Consider the following 20,983-nt stretch of genomic DNA (forward strand, 5'->3'; position numbering starts at 1 on the left):
CGCTTTTGCCCCAGGGCCCTTACCCCGCTCTCTGCACCCTGACACCACCCAAAGGGCGCTTGTGCGCATGCGCAGCCGCCCCCTCCCCCGCAGCCCGCCCGTCAGGAATGCTGCGCATGCGCGCTGCCCACCGCGACCTCCTCTCGGGAGGAAGGGCCGCGCCTGCGCGCTGCTTCGCCTCGGGGGGCGCAGCCATGTTCCGCAGCGGCGTGAGGCCCCTGCCTCAGCCATGTTCCGCGGGCAGCGGGGCCAGCCGCGCCACGCCGGCGGCGGGGAGCCGGCCGGGCTGCGCAGGTGGGAGCTACCGCGGTAGGGCCGGGGGTATTGCTCCCTCAGGGCGTCTGTAGAGCTGCCGGGGCTCCGGAGTGTTGGCGGGCGGGGGTGTGGCGCTGCCTGTCCCCAGGACGGCTGCCGTGGGGGTGGGCGGTGGGGAGGTCGCAGCCGCCTTCAGCCTCGTCCTTCTCGGTCCCCGTGAGGAGGAGCGGGGCGAGGCGGCTGCTGGCAGCTCGCCTCCCTCCACCAAACGTTGGCTCGTCCTGCGGCCCGCCGGAGGGAGTCTCCTTGGCAGAGGTGGCTTCGGTCTCTTCTGGCGAGATGCCCTCAGCCCGGCTGGGGCTCGCCTTCAGGCTGAGGCTGCATGGGCAGGGGGTGGTGCAAGGCAGCGGAGGTAGAGAAATACGGGAATATTTCTGAAAGGCGTAATTGTCCGTTAGCATTTTTCCCTAGATTTTCAAATAGTGTTGTACGTAAGGCGTGCTAGGTGTTGGGCTTTTTTGTCTGCTTGTTTCTTTCAGGTCTTTAAACTGAGTAATTGTTGCTGAGGGTGGTTAGAGAAAGGTTTTATCTGTTCGCTGCCTTTGCAGAAACCGAATGTGTTGAAAATGTCCTTTTGCCTAGATCCGTCATTCGGAGTAAGCGATTTGTGCTGTGCGTTAGTAACTTTGAGCCCTCTGGGAGCAGGAAACTCCCAAAGCTGGTCAGGGTGGAGGAGAAAGGGAAAGAAAACATAGGTTGTTAATCCAGGATTAAAATAACAAAAACCTTCCTTTGCTCTCGCTTGTTGACTTAAAAAGTGCAGAGACCTTACACATACAGAACAGTACCGTTTACTGTTTACTCGCACATACAGAGCCACAGTATGTTTGCCGTGTGGAGTCTCTAGTATAGGGTCATTCTCTCAGGCAGGTGGTGGCAGATCTGCAGGCATGGTCCTTAGCCCAGAAGCCAGGTCTGATGTTAGTAGACACTGTGACGACGCTTTGTTTAGTAACCTATCATTTAAGATGTCAATGCTGCCAGAACTGAGGAGGAAAATGTAGCTAACTCTTCATCCTTAAGCAATCTCTGGCTGTCCTTCCAGTGTGTTGCAGGCATCCCACTCCAGCTCCTTTTCCCCATGCTTACTTGTGAGGACTCTGGAGCAGTGTCTGGTAAAGAATTTCCTGTGTAAAAGTGTTTCCACATAAACGTTTGACCTGATTCCCCTTAGACATGCTGTTTTCTTGTGTTGAAGTGATGTTTCCGTATTTGCCTCTTCCACAACTTTTGTACTGGATAGAATGGTGTATAAATGTCAAATAATGCATTGCTGACAGAGGACAGCCTATGAACATTGGCACATGTCAGCAGTTCCATAAACGCTGGTGACAGTCCTCGGTTGGGTTTTTTTCTTCCCCTTCCGTTTTTGTTTGCAAATAGAGAAAGAGTATGCTTCTGGTTACCTAAACATTAATGGTTTATTTTAAAATTCTGATGTCTTAATTGCATTAGTCAAAGACCTTTTTTCAGCAATTGCATTGTCTAACACCTTTGTTAAGTTAGTGTTGCCTGAATGAGTTAAGTTGACGCAAGTCGCATATCTGTATACTAAATCAGCATTTTGTAACTATAAATGATGATACTCAGATTGTCTGTATTTGTTTTGTTTAGGCAATGTTCAGTGACTACCAGTGACTTGTTTTCTGATGAAAATTCTTGTTTTCTAGTTCTGTGAAATATCCACATTGCTGGCATCAAGAACGGAAATGTAGAAGCTGGAATGATTCAGACTCTTTGGTGTTTGATGAATATCAGTGTAGGCATTTAGACCAGTGGCTGGAGAGGTAAGGAATAAATGTGAAGTTTGTTTAAATGTTCACTTTGCTGCATTCTTTTCTTTAGGAATCCCGCAAAGCCTTGGGCGTGATTAAATTAAATGTTTTCTAATAATACAGTAGCACAGAGTTAGCAAATGATATCTGCATTATGCAAGAGTAGACAATTCCATTCAGCTAATTGAAATACATGCCATAATATTACCAAGTATTCCGTATGAAAGAGAGAAATGGTATGTACTGAGGCAGTAGTTGAAGCCCTTTATTGCTGAAGCCCTCAATACTAGTATAAAATTCCCATTGAAGCAATATGCTGTTACTTTTTATTCTTTGCTTACGCATCTTTATATGTAAGTCTGGGCAAACCATGATGTTTGTCTCTTCACTTGGCAGTGCACTCGGTATATTCAGCTATACCACAGTTTTTAGTAAATACCTTTTTTGGTTTTTTTGTAATCCAGTACAGAGAACAATTTGATATAAGATCAAATTTTATAGGTAGGTAGTTCTAGGAGTATTTTGGTTTGCCTTTGTATATTCTAGACTAAAGACCTAAGGTGGAGGAAGTGGTTAAGATTGGTATCTTAATGTCTGACAGGAGGTGTGAAAAGTGGTGAGTGCTTGGATATGTGCAGAAAACTGAGTAGAACGTAAGTTAGAAGAGATTAAATATTTCACTGAGGGCACATGAACACTTTTTTAATATATAATTCATACATCTCTGAGTATTACATTATAGGAAGGCAGTTGTCTTTTCTGATGGCATGTTTAATATTCCTTCAGTTAATAAATGAATCTTTTGAAGAGCTTAGGAAAGCCTTTGTATTCAGGAGTGTTTTCTATGTCTTTGATGCTATCATAAAAAAAATTAAGTGTGTTGTGATTGTGAGTCAAACTGCATGTGCTAGCAGCATTTTGTATTTCTCTTGCTGAGTAGGTATGTTCCTTAGTGTGGAATGAATCTCTGTCGTGTTAAAATGACATTGGCAGCATGGATGATAATATCTGGTGATGTGAAACTGCTTAGGGAAAGTAAGACTATAAGCTAAATCTACTTTTTATTACTTAGGTTAAATGTTGTGGCATTAACATTGAAAATAGATGACAGACTGAAAGGAGAAGTTTTCAGCACTTTAGAATATTACAGCATTATACTGGTTTTATTATATTTTTTAAGTTAATGAGGAACCTGGTGTTTATCCACTCGGACAACATCAGTGATCCAACTGATTATTTAAGTAAGAGCTTCCTGACTTACTTTTTGGCTTTACATAGTGGAGTTTACATACTTGAAATGATTATGTTGGGATATGATGGTGTCTGACAAAATGTTAGTTCTGCTCATGTGATGGGCATTTTTCCATTTCTTAAGCATTTCCCTGGTCCTTTACAAAGTCCTTAGCTGATGACAGAGAGCAGTGATTAGACTGATTTTGAGCTCAAGTAATTTCACAAATTGTGCTCTTTGATGGAATTGCAGTATTGAGAAGGTCCTCAAGTAGTAGAGCGAAGTATTCGCATTGGCTGAGCTGGCAGTATTTTAAGAGATTGTCAGATCTGTGTTCTGAATTGAAATTCAGTTCGTGACCATTTTCTTTCCCTGCAAAGTAAAACTGATAGTCTTAAATCACTACTGAAGGTGACTTGAGCTGAAGTGTTTTGATTTGTTTGACTTTGAAATGAAATAGGGTAGGGCCATGCCCATGGTGTTACAATTGTGAAACAGTTTTTGTCCACTATTGAAGTTCCTGTTCATTAAATATGTTATGAGCAACAAATGTTCATATTGAGTTCTCAATTGTTTTCTAGCTCTGCAACACCAGAACATTCTAGGCCTCTTTCTAGTTGCCCAGACTGGGAAGGTAGAACTGAAGAAGGCAAAACTATGAGGACATCAAATAAAAAAATGACAAAGTAGGTATTGAGCAATTATTTACTGTTGTTGCTTTGGTTTTAGCAATAGCCATCTGATGATCTCCAACTACTTTACATGCATTAGTGAAGATTTGAAACACAGCCAGGCTGTTTCATATCAAGCCTGAAGGAAGCCGTAAGGAGAAAGTAGCACTGAAGTCTTATCTCAAAAGCTACTTGTATGACCATTTCAGATTCTCTTTTTCAGCTTAAATTGCATATTCATTACAGCTTTCCATAACAGAAAATACTGGAATAGTGAAAGGAAAAATGAAAACCAGCCATCATGGCTTGGAGAGAGAAATGGCTGTTAAGGTCATTCAAGCTATCCTCCTTTATATTATCCATCTTTGTTCTATTGAGTTTAAGATTTTTTGTATTTATATTAGAAGGTTGTTACACATATAAGCAATAATCATATATCTTTGATTTGCTTGCTGTAGGACTAGCTGTAAGCTTCTAGTAAGGCAGCTCTAGCACCAGTACCCTCAGGTGTATGTTTACTTGTTACAAACCTGAGCAACTGCATGAACTTGCAAAACCTTTTGTAGTGATTCATTTGGTTAGTATAACTTTCACTTCTGTAAACTAGTGAAGTAGGAGTTGTGCTTACTGACTATCAGAGTAAGAATGCATGTAGTTCTAGAGTATGTGTTTATATAACTTGTAAAGTTATTAAGGTTCTTTTCAACTTAATTCTAATTTTTATTTTTAAGTTCTGTTTCAAGTGATTCTGCTAATCCAGCTGAAAGGGAAACGGATGAAGTGGTTCTGAGGAGAAGACAAAAACAGATCAATTTTGGAAAGAATACCCTTGCATATGACAGATACATTAAAGAAGTTCCAAAGTAAGTTGCACTGTGTTGCACATTTCCAAATAAACTCTTACCTATGTCCTGATGTGTGTGTAGATGAGCACACAGCTTTAGTTCTCTTAAAATTCTATGAACAGTAACTGAAGAAAACTTAAAATCGGTTGATTTTTCTCAAAGAGAAGCCAGGTATTTTCTGCATAGGAGCAAATTTAGATAAGGAAAATTTAAAGCCAAATGTTCTCTTTGTGTATTGCTGTTGCCAGTAGCAAATATACTTCAAATAAACTCTGTATTAATCACCTTCCTGTGATGCTTCTGGTGACTGTGTTGCTAGGCCAGTGTGAAGTTAATTGATAGCAGGAAATGACAGCTTTAAATGAGGACTGAATAAAGCCTTGCATTTAAGTATTGGTAAGGAAACCAGTCTTCAATGATTCATCAGTAACTAACAAATCAAAACCTGGATTTCTTGCTTTCTCTGTTATTCCACTTTGGGCTTCAGAGTCTGTGAATTGTGGCACTTAAATCAAGATTTCTTAACCAGCCCCCTCTGCTTACTGCAGAGCTGTCAAGGTTCAGAAACTAGTCTGTACTAATGTGTAGATGTGCACTTGTGTTCTTGGCTTTTTGTTTTGAGGGTTATTTTTAGAGGTGTTTTTCTAAATACGGCTTGCAACTTATAGTTACCAGCTTTCTGTGGATTCTACCTCTAAGAGTCTGTTGTGGAAATTGCTATCCAAGTGGAGTGCACGCTGCAAGCTTGTTGTTGAGCAAAACTTGAAAGATTAAACTAGATGATGAAAAATCAACAACAGATACTGTAAACGATCACAGATAGCATATCATCATCAAATCTTCAGTAACACTTTTTTCTTCAGAGTGTCTTGGATCACTTTGTGAATTGTAATTTTGCTTGTCACTTTGTCATTAGTGGTAGGATTGCAGCCACTCTTATGGTGATGCCTGGCACTTGCATGACTGCTATGATCAGTTAAATCATAGTTGGAGAATAGGAAATGATGAGAACAGCGTTCAGAAAAAACATGGGGTAAACTTTAAAAAAAAAAAAAGTGTTCTGGGTAGCATTGTAACAGGGTAGTTTATAATCCTGTTCCTTAGCAGGATGTGTTTATCTTAGAAAAAGTGCTATGGCTAAGTACATTGATCTGTGAAACTGGTAGGGGGAGCCACCTGAGACCAAGGTACTTGGTATGATTTAAAACAGTATTGTAATATGCTTCCTTCCAGGCATAAAGCTGACTCCAGTATGGCAGGACTATAAACAGGATTATTTTGTACTGAAGATACAGTTTAAGTGAGCTCTCCAGTAATGTTTGGTGGGCAGGATCTGCTTTGAGATACTACCTGAGAAGTAGCACTTCCAGCCATGGGGTCATCCCAGACAGTATTGTTACAGTGTCTGCCCAGTGTAGATTCAGTGGAAGGGCATATCGTTTACATTTTACCCAGAGAACGAGGGGACTTTGTTTTCTATACTCCCAGAACACAAATGCTGTTTAGAATTACAGCAGTCCCCATTGTAATAATGCGTGGACAACGGTGGAATAAAAGTTCACTGAAGATACTTGTGGGTTGACCCTTGCCAGCAGCCAAGTACCCACACAGCTACTTGCACCCTCCCTCTCCCCAGTGGGATGGGGAAAGAATAAGAGCAGTAAAACAGAGAAAACTGATGGATTGAGATAAGGGCAGTTTAATAGGTGAAGGAAAAAAAGGGGGAGGGAAAGCAAGTGATGCAAATGCAATCACTCGCTACCTCCCACAAGCGGACTGGTGCCCTGGCAGTCTATGAGCAGCAACTACTTTGGAAGACACCTCCCCTTCTTCCTCTGCCCTGATTTTAATTTTTGAGCATGACCTTACATGGTGTGGAATATCTCTTTGGGTAATTTGAGTCAGCTGTCCCAGCAGTTCCCCCTCTTAACTTCTTGTTCACCCTCAAGTTAGTGGCTGTGGGAGGGGGTGGGGCAGGGTGAGAAAAAGAGAAGTTCTTGAAGCTGTACAAGCACTGTTTAGCAATAACCAAAAATTAGTGTGTTACCAGCACTATTTTAGCCATAAATCTGAAACACAGCACTACAGGGACTGCTATGAAGGAAGTTAACTCCATCCCAGCCAGACTCCGTACAATACTAAATACAAAGAAACTGCATGTGACTCAGGAAAACTGAGATAGAAGTAGCTGGAGGCTGGGATACTATTGAAGGGGTATGAGTTATGCTGCTTCTGTTTCATATTTGCCCATGGGCCCTAGGGATCTGCTTTTGGCATCTCTGAGAGCTGGACTGGAAGAACCTCAGGTCTGACTCAGCATGTTACTGTTAGTTGTCGCTCATGTTGTCTGTTTTTGACAGTGTTTTAGAATATAGCGTTTCAGTTAAGTGTTAAAAATATGAAAATTTTATTTATTAGGCCTCTGATGCCTGTGTCATCTGATGGGCGGAAGATTTTTTTTTTTTAAGCAGGAAAATCATGTTCTGAAATAATAAATGTTACTGTGTATTTACAGGAATCAGCGAATACCAGGAGTTCATCCTAGAACTCCCAACAAATTTAAGAAGTACAGCCGTAGATCCTGGGACCAGCAGATCAGGCTGTGGAAGATTGCACTGCATGCCTGGGATCCTCCTAGTGAAGAAACCTGGGATCTGCAGCCAGTGTGTGTATGGGTGAATTAAGTCAGTACATGTCTCTTGCTTCACAGGAGGACTCTGTTTCCTTTAGAGCATTCCTAACTGAGGAGATCAGGCTCAGAAATGGGAGTCTCCTTGAATGCCTTGTTTTCCTTTTGAATCCTGTTAGTTATATCTTGAAGATATTCCCACTATTTAGTCTAAATTCATATCCAAAGCGTTTTGGGGAGGAAGGCATTTGGTCTGTTTACAGTAGTACACTACCTTCACCTGTGTGTTTACACTGGTGAGCACAAGGTAAAATTATTTTTCTAGAAAGGGATAGGCATAAGCAGAAATTCAGCGATTACTATTCCTTGACCTTGATAACCTTTCCATCTTCACTTTTTCTGATGTCAGTGGAACCACCTTTCTCCTGCAATAACAATATGTTAGAGGATTTGAGAAGTGTAAGAAGATTAGAGAGAGATTTCTGTGTTCTTTGCAGGAGAGTGGCAACTGTGTTCAAGATTGAAATTTTTTTTATCTTTTCAGAACTTTGAATTTCTCTAACAAGGCTAGCTCTGCTAATTGACGCCACCTAATACTTTACAAGATTTGGACTAGTAAATTGGGAGGAAATGAGTGAATGGAATTTTATTAGCTCTGTAACTGGATTGTGTAAATAGTTTTAGCTGTGTTGTAATTGACCTATGGCGGAAGTTACAGTTGTTCGCACTGTTTGGATGTCATATGAAATGAACTGTCAGTTATTACTGCAGCTTAACTGTCTTCTGCTTGGAGCGCTAAGCCAGATGGGTAGTATTTTAAATCCTTTTTTCCTCCTCTGGTTTTTAGTAGTACAGAACCCTCAGGCAGTTCCCAGGAATGGTTCTGCAAAGACGAGGATTTTTCTGGCTCCTTTGTATTTGACGAAAAGCAGAAAAGAAATGAGGGTGAAGATGAATGTAGGCAAACTGACTACACATTGGAGAGGTATGAGATGAAACTTGTGTGGTTAACTTACTGAAATAATTCAATACGTGTTAATGCTGTCAGTTTTTTGTGGGAAAAATTTAGTGAGGGAGGGCAGTTAATGCTCAGCTTCAGAGTTTGGCACTTTTGCTGTTGAATGTAATCCGTCACTGGTGCAGAGCATTGAATGCAGAATAATTACAAGTGTTACAGAATTGCATGATTAACAGCAGGAAAAGCAGTGTTTTTTCAGCTTGTCTGTTTATAGAGTGGAGTGCTGAGGTTTCTTTAAACACTGTTGGCAAGTGCTGAAAGGAGGATACCTTTTTTAGAAGCAAGAGTGACCATCCTTAATTAATGGTATTATGCCCATCTGCAGAACAGTGGGGAGACTTAACAGTGAAGCACCTCATGCACTTCCCTGTTTACTGAGGTATCTTGATTTGGGGACATGCGTGTGGAGCTGAAAATGGTTCTGCTTCCCAGTTTCTCCTGAGGTTGTGACTGGGTTCACTTTCCAAAATATAGTGGAGTTGTTAACAAAATTTGAGCTATTTTCTGTGTTCTTCTGTTGTGCCTGAAGAATCATACCTCAAAAAAGGTCTTCTGTGTAGCATGTACCATTATTTTGCAGAACTCTGATTAAGCATTTAAACACAGATGAAAAAATGTTGTGTGCATAAAATCTGTCTTATTTTTGTAGCCCCTGTTCTCCCGATTCTTCTCCAGTATGGAAACGCAGAAAAAGAAACAATTCTGACTCATCTGTGGTTTCACAGAGTAAAAACCATTATGTGCATATGTACCACACACTGGAAAGGTATGAAATGATTCTCCATATGGAGATACATTGATATTATGAACCGACTTTTAGAATATGAATGGTATTTATACCTCCAATTGTTCAATAGTTTTAATTTTATCTAAATGTGTGTGCAATTTAATGAGGAAGGGAAATCATGCTGGAATAATTGTGTTGTATGATAGCAAATATTTACAGCGGTCCATTGCAAAGGTGAAGAAACTTCAGTGTCAGAAGACACAACATTGGTTGGTGTTTGTGCGTAGATTTAGGCAATGCTAATGTGGTGTTCTTGATTTCTCATGGAACATGGTTTGTGCTTCAGAGGTTGTAATTCTGAAATTCTTAGGCATCTGCTGTAGTTATTTCTCATATCTCTTACATGCACTGCATTCTGCTTTTTGGCATTCAGAGTGTGTACAAGTTGAACATAATGGTAAGGGAATGAAGCTCAATGTGCGCTCGTAACTGTCAGCAAATACTGAAACTTGCTGCCTATTTAATTATTACCATGTTAACGTTTGCTACAGGTATTACAGAGAATATGTATTCATGAAGGGATATGAAAGAAGCTTTGTGTATTTTGATTAAGCTTTTCCCTGCCTTATGAAAGGTGGTATGGAAGAAAATGCTTGTTGGAACAACAAGGAATTGGTCACCCAGTCTGGGACTGGGACAGAGTGAGGTTAATGTTCAAAAATGGATAACAGAAGGGTAGAGTTCGTTAGGCTAACACCTTCATTATTCTAAGTTGTTCAGAAATTAAACTACTCCTCTAGTGATTGGTCTTAATCATATTTCCTTTTTTCCCCTTTCCTAGCTGCTGCATAAGAAGTCTTCCTATAAATGAGAAATGATAGGCTATGTAGAGGAGAGCATGGTTTAAACTCTATACAAAGTTTTGTCAGAACCACCAGAAAACTGGAACTATGATTTAAGTTTCTTGGGGTTTAGTAGACTTCTCACACTAACCTTAGTAAAAATGTTTATACAGGTGTGGTTTTTTCTCTCTACTTAGCCCCCTTATCTTGAGAAGAATTAAGAGGAACTGTGTTACAAAGGTCCATGATTTGAGACCTTTTCATTTTCTTTCTAGTCTTACTGAATCAGGACGTCAGGAGGCTTTTTCAAAGTGCTCAGAGTGGGAAGCCTTTGGTGAAAATGATGAAGTAATGACAGTACAACATGGTATAGAAATAACAAGGTAAATACCATAATGATTGTGATTTTCTGCTTATTGCTTGTGCTGTGAAGGTGTCCTTTGCTTTTTTTTTTTGTCTGTCTTCATTTTTTAATGCTATTCTTTTTTCTCTCCTTATGTTTCCTCCAACATGTGGTATGTTTGGTTGTTATTTTTGTTCTTTGAGTATACTTGGCTTTTTCCAGTCTGACTCCCCACCTGTTGCTTTCTGCTGCTTTTGCCATTAAGTAATGCTGGAAGATGATGAGCCCTATTCACCCTTTTTGTTTTACGGAAAGCAATGGTATTTTACAGAATTGGTCCCCATGGTTGTTACTAGCCTCTCACTTCCTCAGCCTAGGAGCTGAAAACTTCCTCTCTGTCTCCTTAGAGATTAAGTTGTTTTGTAGCTGACAACAATGATAGTTGTTTGTTTTTATGCAGTGACCCGATTCCAGCCAGTTGTTGTTCAGGATGGAACAATCAGAAACAGAAAAAAAACAACTTCTTTCTGCCTGACAGCAAAACTTGCAGAGATGCAGACTGCAGGCTGGAGAGGTATAAAATGTAGCTCATCAATCAGGGGCTTTCTTTTGTGTAGTAAGTTAGAAGCATGGTTGCTTTATTGCTGCATTTCAATCCAAGCTTTTATTTAAACATAGGGGGTTTTTTAACTATTAGGGATGTGTTGGCCAATATTTATATGTTGTGTAGTAAAATTCTGTGCTTATTTTCTCATGTTATAGTCTGTATTACAGTAAATAGCAGGTTGTAGCTGCATTTAGTATAAAAATGTTACCATAATAAAGCCACTTTGGGGTTTTTTTTTGTATTTGTAGGCTTAAACTTTGTAGCAGTTTATTGGAAGGACATCCATCAGAATACCCTGAAAGGGAATGGGGAAGTGCAAGTGCTGAAGATAGAATAATGAGGAAAAAAATTTAAATATCGAGGTGAGTTCATGGTGACTACTTATTTTGCCTGTTCTGTTTCAGTAGCCCATATGCAGTATCATTCTACAGAATCCAACTATTCAGTTAAAGCAGATCAGCTGCTCTCTTTATCCCTTTATTATATTAGTATTTTATCCCATCTTCTTGTGTTTAATGCAGCACCTCAATTGAAAGATCTAATATTTCAGGCTTAGTAAATTGAAATATTTACCTGTTCCGCCAGAAAACATGTGTTTTATATTATCACCCAAATGAAAAGTACCAGGTTTTTTAATTATTTCAGTAGCAGCTTTTCTGCCTCTTAATATTTTTGTGATGAAGTTGTAACTTTGCATTTGCAGCAGTAGATTTCAATGAAAATTTTTTCTTGGACTCTAGGTTCCTGTGGTGCATTAATAGGATGGGTAGTAATCTCCAATCAAACAGCTTTTATTAGCAGAGAGTATTTGTGTAACTTGATTGTCTTTGATCTACATTAATGCAGGCTCTGAAACATTATGAACTAGGGTATAAATGTCTGTTTAACAGTGATCTTGCAATATTTTGCATAAGAAAACTCATTAAGAATATGGTATTAAGAATACAGTGCACAATTAGTTTTACACTACTTAAATTTTGAATTCTAGCAATATGAGGAAAAGGCAGGTGGAGCTTTTAAAAAATTGTGCGTATGGCATTCTTGTATTGACTTTATTGATTTTTAATTTACATTCTTTGAGCATAAATAAGACTTAATATGGATTCATTTTTCTGAAGTGCTAATTCGATATTTGAAAATATCTAGTCTCTCTGTATATAGAAGTATGGAAGAAGAAGGACTTTCTGCTGTGACAAGACTATTTGAAGAATAGGGATGTACTCTGAGATCAACAGATGAAGTCTTGGAAAACTGGTGCAGTTGCGCAAGATCTGCACTGAAAGAGGAAGAGATTTACAGTCAGCATATGTGCAATCAGCATAAGGTGATATGTGCAGGTAAAAGAAGCATGCCTCTATACATCACAGTTAAGAGAGCCTTTCTCATCTTTTAGATAGTTGATATTTAGCTGCTTTGCAGTTGTCTCTGTTGTAAATAAGTCTCTGTTTAGGAGTATATATATTCAGTGGGTTCGTGATCACTCATTCTAATTGAAAAAATATCTTTGACATGTAAAATGTAGAAAGTGAATTAAATAGCTTCTCTGTGGAACAACACGTTGGTTTCCTGGAATGTAAAGATCAATATTTAGAGAGACGCTGCCTTTAAAAATGGTTTTTAGGTGTGATGAGTTCTAACTCTCAAATGGCACAAACTTCATCTGTGGAAGGTGAATGTTGCTTGAAAACCAGATAGTGGGTTACATGGTAGAATTCCACACCACCTGCCTTTTTGCTAAAAGAAAATTTCTGTCTTAAACAGGAAAAATAAATGTCCACAAGTTTGAACGTGTCTGGTTGCTTTTTAAAGGAAAAAAAACTTAGTAGGACACTTAAGACATGGCAAGAATGTGTTAATTAGAATTGAGAGAAAAATATATTTTATGAATTAATAATGACATTTAGGTGAAAAAGATGTGAGGGGTTGGGAAAGATAGGCTCAACTGCTTCATTTTCTCTTTGACAAATACTTTAGGAATATAGGGTATGTGGTACTCTCTTTGTTTTTACCATAATTTATGTTCTCAAAGTGTTCATACAATCTATAACACTTTATTTAGTATGGACAATATGGCCTTGTCTTTTATACTGTGCTTTAAGCTCACCATATGTAGTGCTTTGTTCATTTACTGCTACTGTAACATTACAGCTTAAGAGTAAATGTTTTGCTGTTAATGACTAGATATATTGTATTTATAAAATACTGTTATCTACCTTTTTGTCCAGGTTTCTCCAGATCTTTAAGGATAGATTGTTTTCTGCAAGCTCTGCCTCAAGTGCAAAACTTCAGATTTTATTAAGCCTGTGCTACAATGATGATGATGTTCCTTAAAGCTTTTGTGAGAATGTTTCTGCTGTACCTGCGTTGGCAGGTGACATGTACATCATATTGTAAAGGCTACTTCAGTTGATGGATCCTGCTGTCGCCATTTGGAGATCGTGCTACTTAGAGCGCACTAATGTCATGCTGGTAAATTGGTCCAATATTGAGTCAAACTGAAGAATTCCACCCCTTAATCCAAGGAGTTAAACCCTTTGCTGGACCAGAATTGTACATCCAACCTGAAGAACTGTTTCAGAAGAATGTAGATAATTTCAACCTTTCTCCAGTTGTTAAAGACAAACTGTTCTTAGCTTTTGAATTGGGTGATCATCCATTTGGCTTATTTACCTTTCTCTGAGATAAGATATGTTAAGCTAGCATTTGCCTAAGCCTAGAGAGAGAAGAGAAGGAAAAGATAGATGGTTTATCAAAATCAGATCCCCAACTGTTTGAACAGCAGCACAGCCTAAATACCTAGATTTTGCTTTTATGTGTGTTGCAGCCTGACCCAAAGAGCCAAGCTACTGCTAAGAGTATAAAAGGATGAGTTCAGGGCCTGCTGTTCCTGCAGGAATTGGAGATGAGCAGCATTATTTGCATGTTTGGAGTTGCCCTTGGGCATGGGGTGTCCAGGCTAAGGGTTGTGGCAGTGTTGAGATAGGCTCTACTTTGTTTTACTCTTCTAGCACTGTGATTAAGAGGTCAAAGTGAGGGATGTGGCTATAGTGGAGTTTAGACCAGATTCATGTACCAGTTTCAGGAATTTCTTACAGTCCTTGTGGCATTTTACGTAGCATGTACTGGGGTAGAAATATCCACTAGAGCTGGGAATTGTCTCTTTGCAGGAGTTTGGTTTGGCTTTTTGCAAGGGCACTGCAGAACTGTGGCAGTGCTAGGGATGACACACAGCAGCCTTGCTGTGGGGCTGGTAGTGTACCCAGGGGCCAAAAGCCCATTGTGCTACTGATGTGGAACTAAGCTGCTTCCGCAGAAACTACTCCCAGTCCCTTCCAAAACATTATTTCCAGGCATGCTCGGGCACGGGCTTCAGTAGTGTCCCAGCACAAGGGTGGCTCAGTCACACACCACAGAGTGCAGAGTGTGCGTATACAAGTGTCTGTATAGCACTTTTTAAAGAAGTAATATTTAGAACCTTGTTGTTACAGTGTGCATGCTTTCATGTGGTTTATGATGATTGTAAATAAGGGAATGTGTAACATTTTTGGCATTTTGTCTTTATGCAAAATAATTAAACACTTTAAATTTAAAAATCCGTGCTAGTCTGCTTTTGCTGTTTTCTCAGTTTCATTATAAAGGAAAATGTGGGTTAGTAGTCCTTTTTTTGTTTGTTTTAGGGTGTTTTGTTTATTTTGGGTTTGGTGGGGTTTTTTTAAACCTTGTGTTTTGGGTTTGTGTCGTGGGGTTTTGGTAGCAGGAGTGGCTCCTGTGAGAAGCTCCTAGAAGCTTTGACAGCTCCAAGTCAGACCCACCTCTGGCCAAGGCCGAGCTCATCAGCAACAGTGGTAGTGTCTGTGGGGTAATATAGTTAAGAAGGGGAACCTGCAGTAGGGGAGGAGATGGGAATGTGAGAGGAACCCTTCTGCAGACACTGAGGTCAGTGAAGAAGGAGGGGAAGAGGTGCGCCGGAGGAGGGGATGCCCCCGCAGCCCATGGTGAGACGGCAGGCTGTCCTGGTCCCCAGCCCACGGAGGGGAGCGGGGGAGCAGATGCCCACCGGCAGCCCAGGGAGAGAGGAGCCCATGCCGGAGCAGGAGGATGGATGCCCCCCAAGATGGCCGGGACTCATGGGGAAGCCCGTGCTGGAGCAGGCTGTGACTGAAGGACTGCAGCCCATGGGAAGGACTTGCGCTGGAGAAGTTTGTGGAGAACTGTCTCCTGTGGGAGGGAGCCCATGCTGGAGCAGGGGAAGAGTTGAGAAGTCCTGCCCCTGAGGAGGAAGGAGCGGCAGAGACAACGTGTGATGAACTGACCCCAACCCACATTCCCCGTCCCCCTGTGCTGCTGGAGTGGAGGAGGTGGAGAAAGTCGGGAGTGGAGTTGAGCCAGGAAGGAGAGAGGGGTGGGGGGAGGGTGTTCTAAGGTTTGGTTTTACTTCTCAGTATCCTTGTTTTGATTTGATTGGTAGTAAATTGAATTGTTTTTGTTTCTTCCCCAAGTTGAGCCTGTCTTTTGCCCGTGACCATAAGTGGTGAGTGATCCCTCCCTGTCCTTGTCTCGACCCACGAGCTTTTCTTTATATTTTCTCCTCATCACACCGGAGCTGGTGGGAAGGAGTGAGCGAGCAGCTTTGCAGTGCTTTGTTACTGGCTGGGCTTAAACTAGGACACCTTGCTAAAAGGGGAAAGGAGGACTCTTCGGAGGTTAAATCAAACTCCTGAAGGGTGTTTACAGCTTGGGTTGTATCCAGCCCCTTAGTTTGTATTTTGGTATCTTGTCAGGAACTTGTATTTAGTGCATTGTAACCTAGTGGAAGGGAGCAGCTGAAGCCCCAGCACCCATTCTGCTGTGAGAAACCATTCTGTCCTTCTGGAGAGGTGAGAGTAATAGGTTGTCATGAAATGTTTAAGCTCAGCTGTCGGACCCCATACCTTTTGCCTGTGATGGATGGGGCCTGCAGTGGATTTATGGACACAAATCTGTAGGATTTGTAATTCAGCAGTCCTTAAAAGACTTTGTATTTCTTGGTCTAAGATACGTGGACTAGAAATAGAATAACCGATCTGCCTGTGGCAGTTAAATTTTGGACAGATTTATTCCCTAATCCAGGTTCTGTATGCTTGGACAAACTATGGTAGCACAAGGAAAGAAATGAAACTGAGCAGGTGAGGTTTGATGTCTGCTGAAGTCATTTCATGCAGTGCTGCCACTGGATATAGAAGCATCGTAATGTCTTCAAATCAGTAATGTAGCCTCATCAGTCTAAACAGAACAGTTAATACTGGAATGCAGTCCATCCATTCACTTGTTTATCTCTCCAAAGCTATTTGACGTAAGAGCTTACGAATGACGCAAGCAAAGCTGAAGTCCGGCAGTCCACCCCCAGTTTGTATTTGATAGCCTTCCATTAATTTGACCTATCTTAATTAAATCCACTTTGTATAAATCTGTGCTCAGTTTGTAATTTAGCAAAAATAAACTTCAGCCAGGTTTAAATTCCTTCCAAGAAATTACACGTATCTTCTGTTGGCATGCTTCTACTGCAAGAATCTCCTTACAAATGAGACGTTATCTGTGCTTGTAGAAATAGTCCTTCACTAGCAGTTCTGAAATGCCATTGCTTATGTGTAGTTTGTTTTGTTTTTAAAAAACGCTGCTTTGAGGTCACAGTGATGAGGCTATCTCCTCCTCCTCTTAAAATTCCTACTGTGGTGTGAAAGTGCTTTTCTGAAGGATTTTCTTCACTGAAAAGGACAGAAAGATCCAAGGCAGCTGTAATCCCTAAGATCTGCTACAGCAGATAGTTCTGCTGGATGAACTGAATTTAACTTGTATGTAGTGTTATGCTAAAAGCGCTGCGTGGCTTCCAGGCTGGAGCTGTCCTCTATCTGGCTTGCTTGGATGCACTCAGGTAAACACACCGTTCAAGTCATTTATCTCGGAGCAAGGCTGGAGGAGATGGAGTTTGTTTGTGTTTTGAACCTACGCTGTACATCCTGAACCAAGGATGTCCTTGGTTCAGGAACACCGTTCTCTTTTCCATAGCTATGTGTGTGAAAGGAGAGGTGGTAGCGTAGCAAACTCCTGCAGGAGCATGGATGTTTATGCAGATGCCACACAGAGGATGCATGAGTTCGTACAATTACGGTACGGCCAGGCAAAGGGAAAGGAACTTCCAAGGGAAATCCCTTACATTGTACAATTTTCAGATGTTAGTGTTTCACTGAGCATAGGGCCAGCCTGACTCTTATCGCCCAAAGGCAGGCATTTTGGAGACATCGTACAACAGAGATCTCTGAGGAGAAAAGGACAGGGCCTGTGTGCAACCTTCGAGTTAAAAACAAGGAGTTGATGGAAAGTGAACACAGTTCTCCCTTACCTCTTCTCAAAATACTACTGTTTTCAGCCAGGAGCTCTAGGTACGTAGACATTCCACCCAAAAAGCATTGTTAAACAGCTAAAACCACCATTTCCAAATACATAATTAGCAGAAGTCTTTGAGATACGTACATATAATGAGAATGTAGGTGCGATTTGTAGAAGTGAAGCATCTTAATTCACTGCATTCACAAATGGGGAAAAAAGTGTAAAGCCATTGAAAAGTTGAGTGAAATAACAAAAAAACAAACAAAAAAATCAATAGAAAGTAAGCCAGCTGCTGAGATTTCAAGCCATTTAATTTCTAAAAGCCATTGCAAATTGTTGTCTGCAGACTCTTGGTCTGGCCTGGTGCAGTTCCCAAGGCAGGCTGGCAGGGAGTAGTCGTCTTCCCACTGCTGAAGCTGTTAGTTCTGCTGGGAAGTTAGTGGGAGTGTCTGTGTGCATTCATCCATCTGTTGTCTGGCACAGCTTTGCAAAAACAAACAAAAAAAAATTCAGCCAAGTGGTTGAACAGTATTTGTGCCTTTTTGGAAAAAATAGTGTGATTTTTCTGCCACTTTTAACAAGACAATGTGCAACGAGCTTTGTGAATTTGCCATGAAGATCTTTAACATACCTGAGCAATCCTGAGCTTCACCGAGCAGGTTCTTCCTCTTGGCCTTCAAGACCACAGATAGAATAATACTGCAGTGATCTCTGGTAGAAGAAAACTCAGCAGATTTTACTGTGCTGGGACCCTTATCTGACCTCTACCTTCTTACCCTTGCTCTTATGTCCAGAGTTAAAAGCAGCTGTAGATACTGCACTGTATGGTTTTGCACAGCCTTGAAGAAAGCCTCTTTTTATATCTGCAAACTGAAAAAGGCGTAAGAAGGGCTGTCTGGTTATTTACCACACTTCAGCTAGGATGTTCCTGTAGGCCATTTTATTCAACTCTCCAGAAAAGATTAATCGGGAAACAGGAAGAAATAAATGTGTTCTGGAACTACATAAATTTTGAGTCTAGGGACCTGAAATTACTGGGAGCATACGGTGAAGAAGAGGCAGAAAGACGAAGATACGTATCGCATATTGCAGATGCTCTTCCTCTGCTGGCTGTCTTAATTACTTTAAATAATATGGATCCAAAGCAACACGTTTGTTTTGGCTGCAATTATGCTGCTCAGACAATTCCTTCCCTCTAGCACATGAAGGTGTGTACTGTCACCCGCTGTGCTTGGTGACTATGTCCTTTCTACTCAACTGGTGGACAAGAGCTCCAATTCTACGTAAAGACTGGAAACACAAGTCAGGCATCTTTCACTTTCATTTCTGTAAATAATTACATGAGAAAGTTGTAGTTTGTGAAACCGTGCTTCATTTCTACAGTTAGAGATGCAAATTCTCGCTCTCAACATACACTTCAACCTTGCTATGCATGAAGTATCTTCTTAAAAAAAAAAAATCAAAACAAAACGGCACCTGCCAATATGTGCTCAGAAAGTGTCTCTAAAACCATTGCTGGGCTTTGGTATTTGCTTTTGTGTGAAGCTGCTCAAAAATAAAAAAAAAAAAAGAAAACTTTTCTTTGCTACTTCTGCCATGCATCAAACACATTTCATTGCTGATCTTGAAAGTGTTACTCAAAAACAGCCTGTCATAGTAATGAATGTTAGGATTGCTTCACCCAGGTTCATTAAAAGACACGTTTATGCTCTTTAATCTGGAAAATGTCTACTCCAGGGCTGCTTTGCACTTGCTTGGCCAACAGTTAAATTTTCACTCACTGCTCTTTAAGTCTTTGAGCCAGAGATTCTTGAGAACTGCAGTGGTTGTTGCAACCTTACTAAAAAAATACACAAGTTAAAGCCAGAAAAAATATAATCTAATTGCAGTTTTTCAAATAGTGTCATGTCCCTAAATACCATCAGAAGTATTTTGGGCTGAGGTCACATCCGCACTGGAAAGCTTCACTGGTAAAACCTGCAGAATTTTTGTATTGTTTTCAGAGCTCAGTAACTCTCTTACACTGACTCCGTGCATTTACCTTGTATGAGCTAGATTCAGTATGAACGTATAACTGTGTTTCTGTCAAGTAAGCAGAGCCAAAGTTTGCGGGCTTTCTGCTACCTGTGAGAGAAAGGTGAGGCTGATCCAGTAAAAACGTAGACTGACATGCAAACCATGCATGATACGGAAGGAAGCTTGCTAAAACTAAGTTTAAAATCCTATTTTCTGTACCCTCATACCATGACTATAATTCTGCTCTGGTTTTTTGAACTTTCATTTTCATAGCTGTTGTACAGTGGTATTTATTTTTTTTTAAGAAGAGGCAATGAAGATAGGGATAGTGAAAAGAAGTTAATTGTATGCTGCAGGCAGTGAGCAAATACCAGTAACGAAGAGGCCAGCTGGGCAAGCACAACAGATGATTCAGTTTGTGACACACAGGTGAGATGTGGTTAGAAGAAGCTGCGTTATTAGAATTAATGCAAAATTGTGCCAGCTTCTATGGCAAGCAAGAACTACTATGGCTATAGCTCACGATAGCTCTTACAAAGCCTGTAATTCTCGAGAACTTACCTTTTGGCAGCAGAAAATTTATGACCAGAAAGTATAGGATGAATTGAGTATTACCTGGGTATGCTGGGAAGAAATGGTTTTAATTTAATTTAATTGTCTGGGGATCATCAGAGAAAAAAAAAAAGATGACTATCCTGATTGTGGGCTTTCTCTGAAGGAGGCACTTTTTTGTAATTTTTAAACTTTCAGTTGAGGCATCATGATAGGGATTGTTGTAGTATACTGAAAACAGACTATTTCCTGTACGACTGAATCAGAATATGCAGATTGCATCTGAACAAGCAGAAATATGATACGTAATTAAACACTCTCAGGGGTAACTGCATACCTTAGAAACTGAATTCTAGAACAAAAACACCTGCTTACTTCGAGAACAGTGCTATTTCCTTTGCTTTCTATCTTACTAATGTCAATAAGTTTTATTAGATTAAGAATGTTATTTCTCTTTGCTGATTGTTTTAACCTTAATCTGACAACAGCTGATGTGTTTGCTGGTCTGAGGAGCAAGAAAAGTGCCCCTTGAAAAAGGGAAGAAAACTCTAATTTGGTTCTACAAGAGAAACACCCCATTCTCATTGCTACCCTATCACATGTCGAATACCAAACCTGCAGAAATCCGAAGGTTATATTACATTCCAAATATAATACCTTTTTAAATATGAATGCTTGCTGCTTGTGGAGATAAAATCACTTTACCTAGAGGTAACCTAGGTGTAACTTCACCACTTTGCCATTGCTACTGTGACAGCTACGTGCCATGTCCCAGCAGAAGCACCAAGGCACCCTGCCTTCCCTGGGACGGGACGGACAGGCAAGCAGGACACGCGATAGGGAGGATTCCCAATCCTCTCTCTGCCTGGCTGAACGCGGTGACTTGAGAGAAAGAGGGGAACGACGACAAGTTCCTGCCCGGCGCAGCGGGCGCATCTCCTCCATCACCACCCCACCTCCCCGGGTGCCCTTGTCTGATTGTTGTGAGGCTCTGCAAGCAGCACCGAACGTTAACGAGGACGACGGTTCATCTAGCTTGGAGCTGT

The 20,983-nt window shown here is 40.8% G+C and overlaps 1 protein-coding gene across 4 annotated transcripts; it reads left to right on the plus strand.

The window, feature by feature from the left end:
• Positions 1-184: 184 nt before the first annotated feature.
• LOC126052304 (histone RNA hairpin-binding protein-like) lies at positions 185-14,598 on the plus strand. 4 transcript variants are annotated; one of them, XM_049832825.1, is made up of 12 exons: positions 185-309; positions 1,986-2,102; positions 3,903-4,007; positions 4,724-4,855; positions 7,353-7,502; positions 8,314-8,451; positions 9,134-9,250; positions 10,329-10,436; positions 10,857-10,970; positions 11,252-11,365; positions 12,150-12,340; positions 13,229-14,598. In XM_049832825.1, exons 1-10 carry the CDS (start codon positions 230-232, stop codon positions 11,355-11,357), a joined length of 1,167 nt encoding a protein of 388 aa, XP_049688782.1. In that variant the 5' UTR covers positions 185-229; the 3' UTR covers positions 11,358-11,365; positions 12,150-12,340; positions 13,229-14,598. The 4 variants fall into 4 exon arrangements, with proteins under 4 accessions (XP_049688782.1, XP_049688791.1, XP_049688796.1 ...); XM_049832834.1 differs by having other exon boundaries at positions 8,317-8,451; XM_049832839.1 differs by having other exon boundaries at positions 185-294.
• The last annotated feature ends 6,385 nt before the right edge of the window (positions 14,599-20,983 follow it).

Source organism: Accipiter gentilis, chromosome 3 (genome assembly GCF_929443795.1).
Source record: "Accipiter gentilis chromosome 3, bAccGen1.1, whole genome shotgun sequence".
NCBI classification, from domain to species: domain Eukaryota; kingdom Metazoa; phylum Chordata; class Aves; order Accipitriformes; family Accipitridae; genus Astur; species Astur gentilis.